We start from the raw sequence: 15,200 nt of genomic DNA, 5'->3' as shown, positions 1-15,200 counted from the left end.
GTAAGCGGATGATCATCTGTTTATATCCATTAATGTCTGCAACCGTTAACATCCGTTTTTTTTGAATGGAAGAAAAATGGAATGGATGAAACACTGGTGTAAACGGAAAAAAAATGGATGTAAACGGAAAAAAACGGACAAAAAAACAGATGTAAAAAGACAAAAAAACGGATGTTACCGGACAACGAACGGATGAAAACGGATGAGAAAAATAGATGTAAACTGATGAAAAACTGATGTGAACTGATCTGACTTTTCTTGGAAAAAATGTTACTGAACTAATGAAAAAAAAGAAACGCCCATGTGAATGGGGCCTTAGGCCTATGTCTGTTTTTCAGGATGTAAATGGACATAAAACAAATGAAAACAGATGTAAATGGAGAAAAACGGATGTAAACAAATGATAAAAACATATGTAAACTGATGAAAACGGATGAAAAATGGATGTAGACGAATGAGAAAAACAGATGTAAACTGATGAAAAACTGATCTGGTTTTTCTTGTAAAAAGATGTATGTCCATTTTTCATCTGTCCATTTACGGATGAAAAACGGACACCCATGTATTTCTATGGACTAGCGGATGTAAACGGATGATTATCTGTTTACATCCGTTAATTTCCGTATCTGTTAAGATCTGTTTTTTTGAACGGAAGAAACCCCTATTTTTCTTCCGTTAAGAAAAATGAAACGGATGAAAAACGGGTGTAAGTGGACAAAAAACATGTGTAAACAGACCAAAACGGATGTAAAAGGACAAAAAATAGGTGAAAACGGATGTAAAATGACAAAAACGGATGAAAACGGATGAAAAAAACGTATGTAAGCTGATCAAAAACTGATGTGAACTGATCTGTTTTTTCTTGGAAAAAATGTGACTGAACTGATGAAAAAAATGGAATGCCCGTGTGAAAGGGGCCTTAGGCCTCTTTCACGTGGGCGTTCCGTATGTCTGTTTTTCATCTGTCCGTTTACAGATGAAAAACGGACACCCATGTATTTCTATGGACTAGCGGATATAAGCGGATAATCATCTGTTTACATCAGTTAATGTCCGCAACCCTTAACATCCATTTTTTTGAACGGAAGAAAGCCCTATTGTTCAGAAAAAATGGGTGTAAATGAACAAAAACAGACAAAAAACGGATGTAAATGGATGAAAACAGGTGTAAACCAATGTAAATGGACAAAAAACGGATGAAAAACATCCATTTTGTTCTTGGTAAAAAATGTGACTGAACTGATGAAAAAAACGGAACGCCCATGTGAAAGGGGCTATAGGCCTTTTTTACATGGGCGTTCCATATGTCTGTTTTTCAGGATGTAAACGGACAAAAACGGATGTAAAAGAATGAGAAAAACGGATGTAAACTGATGAAAAACTGATGTGAACTGATCTGTTTTTTTCTTTTAAAAAGATGTGTGTCCGTTTTTCATCTGTCCATTTGAAAAACGGACACCCATGTATGTAAGCAGCGGAATGATCATCTGTTTACATCCATTAATGTCCGCATCCGTTAACATCTGTTTTTTTGAATGGAAGAAAACCCTATTTTTCTTCCGTTAAAAAACCTGGAACAAACGAAAAATGGGTGTAAACAGATAAAAACGGATGTAAACGGACAAAACAAAAGATGTACACGGACCAAAACGGATGTGAAAGGACAAATAACGAGCGAAAACGGATGTAAACTGACAAAAAACAGATGAGAAAAACGGATGTAAACTGATGTGAACTGATCTGTTTTTTCTTGGAAAAAATGTGACTAAACTGATGAAAAAAACGGAACGCCCATGTGAAAGGGGCCTTAGGCCTCTAGTATGTCTATTTTTCAGGATGTAACCAAACAAAAAGCGGATGAAAACGGATGTAAATGGATGAGAAAAACGGATGTAAACAAATGAGAAAAACGGATGTAAACTGATGAAAAACTGATGTGAACTGATCTGTTTTTTTTTGTAAAAAGATGTATGTCCGTTTTTCATCTGTCTGTTTACGGATGAAAAACAGACACCCATGTGTTTCTATGGACTAGCGGATGTAAACGGATGATCATCTGTTTACATCCGTAAACGGATAGGTGAAAATGGATGAAAAAATGTATTTAAGCTGATGAAAAACTGATGTGAACTGATCTGTTTTTTCTTGGAAAAAATGTGACTGAACTGATAAAAAAAATGGAATGCCCCTGTGAAAGGGGCCTTAGGCCTCTTTTACATGGGCGTTCTGTATGTCCGTTTTTCATCTGTCCGTTTACAGATGAAAAACGGACACCCATGTATTTCTATGGACTAGCGGATATAAGCGGATGATCATCTGTTTACATCAGTTAATGTCCGCAACCCTTAACATCGTTTTTTTTTAAAAACAGAAGAAAACCCTATTTTTCTTCAGTTAAGAAAAACGGGTGTGAACGAACAAAAACAGACAAAAACGGATGTAAATGGACAAAAGACCGATGAAAAACAGATGAAAAACTGATCCGTTTTTTTTCTTGGAAAAAATGTGACTGAACTGATGAAAAAAACGGAACGCCCGTGTGAAAGGGGCCTTAGGCCTCTAATATGTCTGTTTTTCAGGATGTAACCAAACAAAAAACGGATGTAAACGAATGAGAAAAACAAATGTAAACGAATGAAAAAAACGGATGTAAACGAATGAGAAAAACGGATGTAAACTGATGAAAAACTGATGTGAACTGATCTGTTTTTTCTTGTAAAAAGATGTGTGTCCGCTTTTCATCTGTCTGTTTATGGATGAAACACGGACCCCCATGTATTTCTATGGACTAGCAGATGTAAACGGATGATCATCTGTTTACATCCATTAATGTCCGCATCCGTTAACATCCGTTTTTTTGAATCGAAGAAAACCCTATTTTTCTTCCATGAAAAAAACTGGAACGGACAAAAACAGATGTAAATTCTTCACACTGATCCATTGGGGGTGCGGTACATTTTTTTCAAATCCTGCTTGCTGCATTTTTGGTGCAGGTTTGGTGAGGTTAAAAAACCCACATTGAGTTTTTGGTGCTGCTTTTGAGTCACATGTCCTGTAAAAAATGCACCACAAATACGGTAAAAACGCATATGTGTGTTTTTTTGCTGAGTTTTTGCTGTGGATCAGTGTGAAAGTAGGCAAAACTTTTTTTTTTTTTTAAAATTTTGGGTAGAGTGGAGAGGGATTAGACCCCCTGACAGTTTTTGCTGCAGTCTGTGTCATTAGGCAGATCCCGCTCAGGGGCGGACTGACCATTTGGAAACTCGGGCACTGCCTGAGGGTCAGTAGAGGGCCCCATGAGATGCCCCTGGTACCTTTTTCATAGGCTTTTTTGAGTTTGGGCAAGGACACGGGCCCCATGATCCCCTATTGCCCGGGGGCCCCATGAGTTGCATCCAAAACGCACAGAAAGTAGGTGATATGGTTGTCAATGTCATGGTTCACATCAGTGACTGCAGTTCCAGTGCATTCTGGTTGCAGAAAAAAAAGAGACAGGCTGAATTTTTCCTGCACTAACCTGCACTGGAACGCGGTAAAACGCATCAAAAATGCTCCAGAACGCACTGGAATGCACCAAAAACACACTGGAATGCACGTCTGTTGTAATTGAAGAAAAAGAGGGAAAAATGAACTGGAATGCATCAAAAATGCACTGAAACATGCCAAAAACGCATTAAAAATGAGCATGTAGAAACGCATCTGGAACCCATCTGGACTGTGTTTCTATAGTGTGAACAGGCTGCATTTTTCCTGCACAGAACTGTACTGGAACGTGGCAAAACACAATGCACCAAAAACGCACTGGAACGCACATGTCCCTATTTAAATCAAATAAAAAGAGAGGGGACAAAATTAACTGGAAAGAATAAAAAACGCACTGGAATGCACCAAAGACAACCTGAAAGGCACATGTCTCTATTTAAATTGAAAAAAAGGGAAAAATGAACCGGAAAGCATAAAACACGCACCAGAATGCGTCACAAATGCATCAAAAACACACCAGAACGTGCCAAAAAAAAAAAAAAGAAATGCATCCGGAACACATCTGGACTGCGTTTGTATAGTGTGAACTGGCCCTCAGTGTGCGTTTTCCTGCATCCAAAATGCACACAAAGTAGATTATATGGTTGCTAGCCCGGGTTCACATTGACGTGGTGCGGAATTTGCAGCGTTTTCTGTGCGAAATCCGCACCGCATCAGAATCGCACCTCGTTCATGTGAACCGCTGCGGTTGTGTATGTTAACAACACCCTGAAATTGGTCCAATGTGCAGAATTGAATACCCATGCTATCCGATTTTAGTGCGGACCAAAAAAAAAGGGTCCTGCACGTTTTTGGCGCGGGTGTGGTGCGATATGAGCAACATATAATGTATGGCTCCAATCGCACCGCACACAAATCGCATGTGATTTGCACAGGAATGCGGTGCGGTTCCTGACATGCTATATACCGCACCGCATATATGTGAACCCGGGCTTATGCAGGCCATAGATGGGTCAAAAATCGGCCGGAAAAGAAAAATGGCCGATTTTCGCACCGTTAGTGGGTTCATTGGTCGGCCGTTTTTCTGGATTTTGGCAAATTTTTTTTATCGGTAAAGTTGGGAAAAAATCGGCCGATTTTGACGATCGGCCGATTTTCGTGGCAATGATGGGCAAATCGGCCAATCTTTTTACCAATAAAAAATCTGCGCATGAGCCGTGACCTGCAAGAAGAAGAAAAAGAAGAAGAAAAAGAAGAGAAAAAAAATGAAAAAGAAGAGAAAAAGAAGAAAAAAAGAAGAAGAAAAGAAGAGGAAAAAGAAGGAAAAAAGAAGAAGGAAAGAAGAATTCCAGCCCGCTATTATATTTGACATGAAAAAGTATTGCGGTTGCAACATTGTATCCATTTGTATCCAAATAAAAACATCTGTATCAGAAATTGATACAATGTTGCAACTGCAATACTTTTTCATGTCAAACATAACAGAGGAGCTCTCTGCAGGGACAGAAGTAAATAAATGCCGGCCGTAACGACCGATTTTTCATTTAAAAAAAAAAACAGCCTGTTTTCGACCCATCTATGGCCATCAGTGCTTCCAGTTCCAGTGCGTCCCGGTTGCAGAAAAAATAAAGTAGAACCTTCTGCATTTTTGCTGCACAGAACTGTGCTGTAGCGCGGTAAAACGCACCAGAACGCACGCACATGTCTCTATTTGAATTCAGGAAATAATGAACCGGAATACATCAAAAACGCGCAATTAGAAACGCATCCGGAAGGCATCTGGACTGCGTCTCTATGGGGTGAGCCGGCCCTCGGGCTCTGTTCACATTAGAGCGCAGTGTGGGAAGGCCCGTGTTCCGTGTGCGTTTCCTGCGCTCAGAATGCACTGGAGTTGCGATATGCAGCGGGTGTCAGTGTAAACTTAATGACACCCCAAATGCAGGTCACAAACTCAGAATCGCCTGGCACAGAAGTACCCTGCGATCCGGTTGCAGCGCCTGCGCTTCTTTTGGTGCGGTGCGATTTGAGCCCGTTCAATGTGCAGAAACTCATCTGCGTCTCCCAGCCCTAGGAATGAATGGAACCCCGACATAACTGCTACATGGCAACCAGGGGCGGACTGACCATTCGAGCACTCGGGCACTGCCCGGGGGCCCGGGGTCAGCAGGGGGCCCGGGGTCAGCAGGGGGCCCCATGAAATGCCCCTGGTACCCTTTATAGGCTTTTTATGAGTGTGAACGAGGACATAGGGGCCACATGATCCCCTATTGCCCGGGGGCCCTATGAGTTCTCAGTCTGCCCCTGATGGCAACGCATTTCGGGTGTGCGTGCGCTTGTGTGATCCTCCCCCCAGAGGCAGACTGACAACTCATGGGGCCCCGGGCAATAGGGGATCATGGGGCCCCTGTGTTCTTGCCCACACTCAAAAAAGCCTATGAAAAAGGTACCAGGGGCATCTCATGGGGCCCCTACTGACCCCGGGCCCTCGGGCAGTGCCCGAGTTTCCAAATGGTCAGTCCACCCCTGCCTCCCCCACACACAGAACTATGAATCCAGCCACACACGGTCCATACTGGGTCAGAGAGGAAGGAGAACGGATCACCCTGAGGACGATTTATTTTCTCGTATTCTGAACAGAGACGATTAGGGACACCGCTGCAAACACCGGTGTAGGGGCCAGATGAGCGGGCCTTTAAATCGGCGCTTGCGCAGTTGCTTTAGGGATGCCGATTGTCATGGGACACTCATGCCGACGGTGTACATTGTATCTGGATAGAAGGCTCCGAAGCAAGACTGGGGAGGGCGGGGCTGTTTCCTGGGCAACGCTTGCGCTGGGAGGAGCGAGCTGTCTGGGAAGCGGAAGTGACCTGCCAGACGCGGAAGTTTTGGACTGGCTGGTCATGGAGTCAGATGCTTGCAAGGTGAGCAGGGGGGGATGGCGGGTCCGGGCGGAGTGTGCTGCGTGACGGTATGTGACGGTGAGATGGTCGGTGGATTGTAGAACAAGAGCCGGTTGTGTGGGGAGGAGGGGGAGGCGCAGTGCGGCCACTAGGGGGAGCCGGCCGGGTGTTGTAGTGATCAGGTGATCGGCGGTCTTGTGATTTCTCCCCGGCTGGGGGAGGGGAGGGGGCGTTCCATCTATCTGGGATCGATTATCCTCCCTGTGACCCCAGGAGGAAGGGGGGTCACATCTCAGGACTGACATTCCCCCCCCCCTCCCCCCACACCCGACTATGTATTCTACACACCACTCCCTGTCCTCCCAGCACACACCCTGCAATCCCCGCACACCCCGCAATCCGATTGTGCAATCCCCGCACACCCCGCAATCCGATTGTACAATCCCCGCACACCCCGCAATCCGATTGTACAATCCCCGCACACCCCGCAATCCGATTGTACAATCCCCGCACACCCCGCAATCCGATTGTACAATCCCTGCACACTCTGCAATCCGATTGTACAATCCCTGCACACTCTGCAATCTGATTGTACAATCCCCGCACACCCCGCAATCCGATTGTACAATCCCCGAACACCCCGCAATCCGATTGTGCAATCCCCGCACACACACCGCAGTCCGATTGTGCAATCTCCGCACACACTGCTAAATGATTGTGCAGTCTCCGCACACCCTGCAATCCGATTGTACAATCCCCGCACACACACCGCAATCCGATTGTGCAATCCCCGCACACACACCGCAGTCCGATTGTGCAATCCCCGCACACCCCGCAATCCGGTTGTACAATCCCCGCACACCCCGCAATCCGGTTGTACAATCCCCGCACACCCCGCAATCCGGTTGTACAATCCCCGCACACCCCGCAATCCGGTTGTACAATCCCCGCACACCCCGCAATCCGGTTGTAAAATCCCCGCACACCCCGCAATCCAGTTGTACAATCCCCGCACACCCCGCAATCCGATTGTGCAATCCCCGCACACCCCGCAATCCGATTGTGCAATCCCCGCACACACACCGCAGTCCGATTGTGCAATCTCCGCACACACTGCTAAATGATTGTGCAGTCTCCGCACACCCTGCAATCCGATTGTACAATCCCCGCACACACACCGCAATCCGATTGTGCAATCCCCGCACACACACCGCAGTCCGATTGTGCAATCCCCGCACACCCTGCTAAATGATTGTGCAGTCTCCGCACACCCTGCAATCCGATTGTACACCCTCCAGACCGGCAATAATGCTGTCCAAAGGTGCTCCCTGTGCTCCTTCATCCAGAGTGTGAGCGCTGTAATACAGGAGTTGTGTTACTGGTCACATCACCAGCTAAAAACAGAGGGAAAAAAAAGAAAATGAAAACAGTCACCACAACTATGGAGGACATCTGAAGGATTAATAAGCTGCAATGTATTTGTGGGTTAATACCGCCCTAAAGGGATGTACACCAACCTCCCCCCCCCCCCCCCCGGAGGGCGTGATCACGTAATGTGGTAAAAGGCCAGTCACAGCGCCCTTTTACCACGTGATCAGCCGCGTCCAATGACACAACAGATCACCGGTAAATGCAGTTGTTGTCAGCTGCATTTTCCTTACACTGTCACAGCGTGAGGAAAGTACTGCTGAGAACCGGCAATTGTCAGCGGAAGGATCGGCACCGATTATCAGGGCACTGATCATCAGTGCCACGCAGCAGTGCCCATCAGTGCCGCTAATGAGTGCCCATCGTTGTTGCATACCAGTGCTGCCTATCTGTGCCACCTCATCAGTGCTGCCTATCAGTGCTGCCTATCAGTGCCGTCTATCTGTGCCACCTCATCAGTGCTGCATATCAGTGTCGTCTATCAGTGCCACCTCATCAGTGCTGCCTAACAGTGCCATCTATCCGTGCCACCTCATCAGTGCTGCCTATCAGTGCCGTCTATCTGTGCCACCTCATCAGTGCTGCATATCAGTGTCGTCTATCAGTGCCACCTCATCAGTGCTGCCTAACAGTGCCATCTATCCGTGCCACCTCATCAGTGCTGCCTATCAGTGCCGTCTATCTGTGCCACCTCATCAGTGCTGCCTATCAGTGTCGTCTATCAGTGCCACCTCATCAGTGCTGCCTAACAGTGCCATCTATCCGTGCCACCTCATCAGTGCTGCCTATCAGTGCCACCTCATCAGTGCCGCCTATCAGTGCCGTCTATCCGTGCCACCTCATCAGTGCTGCCTATCAGTGCCAACTCATCAGTGCTGCCTAACAGTGCCGTCTATCCGTCCCACCTCATCAGTGCCACCTCATCAGTGCCGCCTATCAGTGCTGCCTATCAGTGCCACCTCATCAGTGCTGCCTATCGGTGCCTTCTATCCCTACCACCTCATCAGTGCTGCCTAACAGTGCTGTCTGTCCGTGCCACCTCATCAGTGCTGCCTATCAGTGCTGCCTATCGGTGCCTTCTATCCCTACCACCTCATCAGTGCTGCCTAACAGTGCTGTCTGTCCGTGCCACCTCATCAGGGCTGCCTATCAGTGCTGCCTCATCAACGCACATCAGTGAAGGAGAAAAATTACCTGTTTGCAAAATTTTATAATAGAAACAAAAAAACTTTTTTTTTTTCAAAATTTTTAATTTTTTTTTGTTTATAGCACAAGAAAAATCAAACCCCCAGCAGCAAGTAAATACTAACAAAAGAAAGCTCTATTTGTGTGAAAAAAATGCTAAAAATTTCATATGGGTACAGTGTTGCATGACCGCGCAATTGTCATTCAAAGTGCGACAATTGGCGTGTGTGTGTGTGTGATTTTACAGTTCCAAGTAAGGGGCATGCGTGAGCCCTTCCTGCACTGCTATTTGCGGCCTCGGCTGTCAATCATCGGGTCCCGGTTGGTGATTCCTCTCCAGCACACAACGATCTCAGAGGATTTCCGACGGGGGAGAAACATGTATGTAAACAATATAGATCTCTCCCTTGTCAGCTCCAGCACACTGCTTTGTATGGCTCTGCATAGCAGACAGATTTACAACCACTTTAAAGCGGAGTTCCACTCACACTGTGAAAAAATTAAAGTCCGCAGCTACAAAAACTGTAGCTGCTGACTTTTAGAAAACAGCCACTTACCTGTCCCAGGATCCCGCGGTGTCCTCACCACCGCCCGTTTCACCAGCCGTCTGGTGTTCTAGGCGCCGGCATCTTCAGTGTGGGCACCCGGCTGTGACAGCTTGCGGCTTCACAGCCGGGTGCCCACTGCGCATGCGCGAGAAGTGCTGCGCTTTGTGAATAGCCCCGTAGTCTTCTGGGACCTGTCACATGTCCCACAAGACTACAGGGAGGGAGGACAACTTCTCATCGCCTAGGCGATCGCAGTAAAAGTGGGAGCGGGTACCTGTGAATTTCGTGTACCCGCTCCCCAAAAGTGCCAATCCTTAATGGGGAGCGGGGGACCATTAAAGCGGAACTTCCCCTTTTGGGTGGAGCTCCGCTTTAATGTTCTCTAGGGCTGTGCCCTATGTACTAAAGGAGCTCTATAACTCACATCACTCAGAGGAACTTTCTCACTTTAGCACACCTGCAGCAGGAATGTTGAATTTGTATCGCCAGGTGCCGGACAGGTAGCTTTTTTTTCTACCTTTAGCCCTGCTGAGGGCTCACCTGTCAGGTGGAAGAATTCGGTGCCCGATTGCTTCCACACAGCCCACGGTGCCCCCATCCCCATGTGAACCTCCCCACCTCCCCGCTCGCCAGGTGTCCCGGGCTCTGTTTGCCCTTCTGTGGGCCCGGGACTGGCTCAGTGTGCGCCGGCATCTAGAGGGGAGGGAGGAGAGAGAACACGTCCGCTCCCCTCCCCTTCTTGTGGTGACCCAGAAGGGACTTTTTACATCACTTCCAGGTCCCCATTCACAGATTCCTGGCCATTGAGGCCAGGAAAGAATGTAATGAGGTGCGATGTGCACTGCATTACATTCAGAAGAGCACAGGGGAGACATGCAGGGTCTGTTAGACTGTGGATTTCTCATTAACCACTTCCCGTCCGGCCCATGTATGTAAACGGCTAGACGGGAGCAGTGCAGGGGCAGGTGGCCATTTATAAACGTCCTCCCCGCTCCCTGCTTGTGCGTGCTCCCTGGGAGCCCGATCGTTGTATGGGACCTCTGTGAAGTCCCGATCATGTTATCACTGATAGGCCACTGTACTGCTAGGGTGACAGTTTGTAAAAAAATAAATAAATATAAAATGTACAAACATTTTTTTGAAAAATTATAATTTTTGGTTATAAACTAATTTGGGTTACTTTTTTTTTCCCTGCTTGTGCGCGCTCCCTGGGACCCTGATCACTGTGAGGTTCCGATCATGTGATCACTGATTGGCCACTGTACTGCTAGAGTAAAACATAAATAATAATATAAAAATGTAAAAAAAAAATTTTGAAAAATTTATAATTTTTGGTTATAAACTAATTTGGGTTATTTTTTTTTTTTTACTAAAAAGATAAATAATCTCTTTTCATAAATCTTGGCCAAAATTTATTCAATTATTTGCAAAATTTTATAAGAAAAACACTTTTTTTCAAAATTTTTGGACTTTTTCATTTATATAGCAAAATAAAGTTTTATCTGTCTCAAAAAAATGCAAAAAAAATTCATATGGGTACAGTGTTGCATGACCGCGCAATTGTCATTCAAAGTGTGATAGCGCTGAAAGCTGAAAATTGGCCTGGGCAGGAAGGAGGTGAAAGTGTCCGGATTGGAAGTGGTTAAAGAGAACCGTTCACCAAAAAATCATCACATAGGGGACTTTTTGTCCCTTATGTGATGAAAAAAAAAAGTTAAGTAGAACATTTTTTTCTTTTTTTTGAATAGTAAAAAAAAATCAAAGTTGCACCCAAGCACATAACATTCCCTCAAAAAAATTTGAGGCCCCCCCCCATCTCCACATATACGCACATACAAAAGTAAAAGCACATGCCAGGGTGCCTACGCATGAAACCAACGATTGCGATACACGTTACAGATCACCGCGCACGCTGAATGAGAGCAGTAATTCTAGCACAAGACCTCCGTAACTCCAAACTGATGACCTATAAGGGCCTTTAACCCCTTCACCCCGGCCCTTTAAGAGTTTCACAAGGCGGGGCGGGGTTCAGGATCACGACCGTCACGGCGGTCGGGAAAGGTCCTGATCGAAAGAGGAGATTGGGACCTTTCCGTGAGTACCGGACGTGTGCTGGGAGCGTGCAGGGCGCACGCTCTTGGCACATATGTCCGTTTTTTAATAGAGCACAAATGTGTGGCTGCTCAGCATCTAGGCCCAGATGCCGGGAGGCTGCACATTTGCTTTTGGCCGGCGTGCAGAGGTTAAAAGGGCCGCCTATAAAAAAAAAAAAACATAGGGTACTGAAGTTTGTCGACATTTTGCGAGCACATGCAAATTTAAGGTTTGCTATGTTGGATATCTATTTACTTTGTGGAACATCGTCTTTTATATTTTACCAAAACAATAGGGTACCGTATTTGCCGGCGTATAAGACGACTTTTTGACCCTTGAAAATCTTCTCAAAGGTCGGGGGTCGTCTTATACGCCGGTACACATGTTTAGGGGGGCTGCGGCATTAAGTACAGGGGTTTGCAGGGGCTGATGTCTCTTACCTGGATCCAGTCCCACGACGATCCGGTCCAGGAAGCGCGGCGTCTCCTTCAGTTCGGCCACTGGATGTTCGTGCGGCTGCTCGGCTCCGCCTCCTCACCGGTGATTGGCCGCCAGAACTGTAGCTCAGGAAAGGCACACAGGCGGCCAATCACCGGCGAGGGGGGCGGAGCCGAGCGGCCCCGCGAAAATTGAGTGCCGGAGCAGCAGGTAAGTGTTCTGTGTAGAGGTGCTGCTGCAACCACATATGCTGGCTGCAGCAGCACCATACGAGAACAGGGTCAGCAAGTCTCAGTGGGAGGAATAGTGCCCCATCATTGGTGTCACTGATACCAATGATGGGACACTATTCCTCCCACTGACACCAACGATGGGGCACTATTCCTCCCCCCCACTGACACCAATGATGGGGCACTATTCCCCCCCCCCACTGACACCAACGATGGGGCAGTATTCCACCCCCCACTGACACCAATGATGGGGCACTATTCCACCCCTCACTGACACCAATGATGGGACACCATTCCTCCCACTGACACCAATGATGGGGCACTATTCCTGCCACTGATACCAATGATGGGGCACCATTCCTCCCACTGACACCAATGATGGGACACCATTCCTCCCACTGACATCAATGATGGGGCACTATTCCTCCCACTGACACCAATGATGGGGCACTATTCCTGCCACTGATACCAATGATGGGGCACCATTCCTGCCACTGATACCAATGATGGGGCACCTATTCCCCCCACTGATACCAATGATGGGGCACTATTCCTCCCACTGATACCAATGATGGGGCACTATTCCTCCCACTGATACCAATGATGGGGCACTATTCCTCCCACTGATACCAATGATGGGGCACCTATTCCTCCCACTGACACCAATGATGGGGCACTATTCCTCCCACTGATACCAATGATGGGGCACTATTCCTCCCACTGATACCAATGATGGGGCACTATTCCTGCCACTAATGCCAATGATGGGGCACTATTCCTCCCACTGACACCAATGATGGGGCACTATTCCTCCCACTGACATCAATGATGGGGCACTATTCCTCCCACTGGTGTGCATTGGAAGAGGGGTAGTCTTATACGGCGAGTATAGCCCAAACACTACATTTTAGCAGGAAAAGTAGGGGGGTCGTCTTATACGCCCAGTCGTCTTATACGCCGGCAAATACGGTAATTTATTGCGTTTTGTGCCCTAAAATTAACTTTGTGTGATTTTTTTTTTTTACTGAAATTTTGCGTTTTCTAGACCTTTGCAGTAATATCATGCGACATAAAAAATTGGAACTACCGCTATTTTATTCTCTAGGGGCTCTGATTTCAGAAAATATCATGTTTTTGGGGGTTTTATGTAATTTATTTATTTCAGGTACTTATATAACGCTGTCAATTTATGCAGTGCTTTACATATATATTGTACATTCACATCAGTCTCTAACCCTCACCCTAGGTTCATATTTGTGTGGGTGGTGCCGCTCCGGATCCGCAAAACATCCGAGCAGCTTCACCACCCGCGCAGAGAATTGCGGACCCGCGGGCGGGTGGCATTAGTTCTAATGGCACGCCACCCGCACTGGAAAACGCAACCGTATCGGGAACCGAGGTTCCTGTGCGGGCTGCATTTTCCAAAGAAGTGCAGGATCTTCTTTTCCTGCATGTCACGGGCACGGGAGTCCATTCAAAGGAACGGGCTCTCGTGCCCGTGCAAAACACGGCCGCATATATGTGAACCGAGGGGGTCAAGGGGCGTACAATCTAAGGTCCCTAACCCTCAAGGGGTGTACAATCTAAGGTCTCTAACCCTCAAGGGGTGTACAATCTAAGGTCCCTAACTCACATTCATACATACACATGTAATCTTCAAGCCTAAAATGATTTTTTAAACGTGTGCAAAAACGGCTCTGGCAGCAAAATGGATAAAGGATAAGCGCGACACTCCTCTTCGCTGACAAGCACCCAATCATTGCTCATTACACTGCAAGGTCCCTCCCCTCCTTGCTAGTCCCCGGGTACAGTGCTAGAGACGGGAGGGGGGGGGGGGGGTGTATGAGGAGTTAAACAACGCAATGAGCCCCTTTTGTTTTTGTTTTTAAAAGTCCCAGACATTCCTAACAGCACCTGAGATTTAAATACAGCTTTGGTTAACCCCCCTGGTGGTATTCCCGAGTGTAGCTCGGGGTAAAGTTTCAGCACCACAAGCAGTAACCCCCCCAGCTACACTCGGGAATACACTGCAGCGTTGCTCTGGGATCTCTTCTTCACTTACCTTGTCCTTCGCTCCCACGATGTGTCCCCTGCAGCGTCCCCAGCAATGTCCTCCGGCCGATGCCGGCATCCGTCTCCTGGGTTCCGTCCCCTGCGACGTCGGGACGTACGGGGGATGGAACGGCAGGAAATTTAAAAATGTGAAAAAGTGACATTCACTAAATACACTAAAATCACATAGTATAACATTCCTGTATCAAACCATTTCACATACATTTTGTCCCGAGTGCTTTGTCCGGCGCCCTGACTGCATTTTTACTGTTCTTTCTGCCTGGAAACTGAGAAACGTCCATGGCGTCCAAAAAGCGTCCCTTTAGGTCAAAATCGGGTTTAGACCGGCTAGAGAACAGCGATAGTAAATCAGAACCACTTGCAGAATTGAGTGATAATGATTCGTGGGGGAAATTCCTCATCAGACACTGAAAACGATTTTGCGACTGAACTCAGCGATGTGCGAACTTGGCGCTCTATTTCAAATTTCAGTGTTTTTGGTTTGATTATATTATTGAATTCAATTTATTATTATTATTTTTATGATTATTTATTAAATTATAATTTATGATTTCGTGTTTCAAATTTTATCATATCCGGGATGTTTACTAGACTCTTGTTCGTACAGATTTCAGTGAGTTATTCCTAAGAATTACAGGCCTACAATAAAAAAACAACATATTTCCATGCAAAAAAATGTACCGCTTTGAGCACAGAAATATGGACATAATCAGACCGCTAGGGAGGCTACAATTGATTTTTTTTTTTTTAATCAAGACAAGTAGATTGGGGCCCCGATTTAGTCCCTGGACAAGTATTTTTTTCAAAAATGTCCACAGCCC

At 46.5% G+C, this 15,200-nt stretch overlaps 1 protein-coding gene across 2 annotated transcripts in view; it reads left to right on the top strand.

Moving 5' to 3' along the window:
- Positions 1 to 6,330: 6,330 nt before the first annotated feature.
- Positions 6,331 to 15,200, top strand: part of TBC1D17 (TBC1 domain family member 17) — an 84,596-nt gene continuing 75,726 nt past the window's right edge. For both annotated transcript variants that reach the window (XM_089655149.1, XM_089655148.1), the window contains exon 1: positions 6,331 to 6,404. In XM_089655149.1, the coding sequence (XP_089511275.1) occupies positions 6,384 to 6,404 (21 nt within the window). In that variant the 5' untranslated portion in view covers positions 6,331 to 6,383. The remainder of the gene's footprint in view (positions 6,405 to 15,200) is intronic.

This window comes from Staurois parvus, unplaced genomic scaffold (assembly GCF_062004578.1).
Source record: "Staurois parvus isolate SC_StPar_1 unplaced genomic scaffold, SC_StPar_1.0 ptg000827l, whole genome shotgun sequence".
Classification (NCBI taxonomy): Eukaryota; Metazoa; Chordata; class Amphibia; order Anura; family Ranidae; genus Staurois; species Staurois parvus.
Note: the sequence above shows the minus strand (reverse complement) of the source record. Positions and strands in the feature narration are given on the sequence as shown.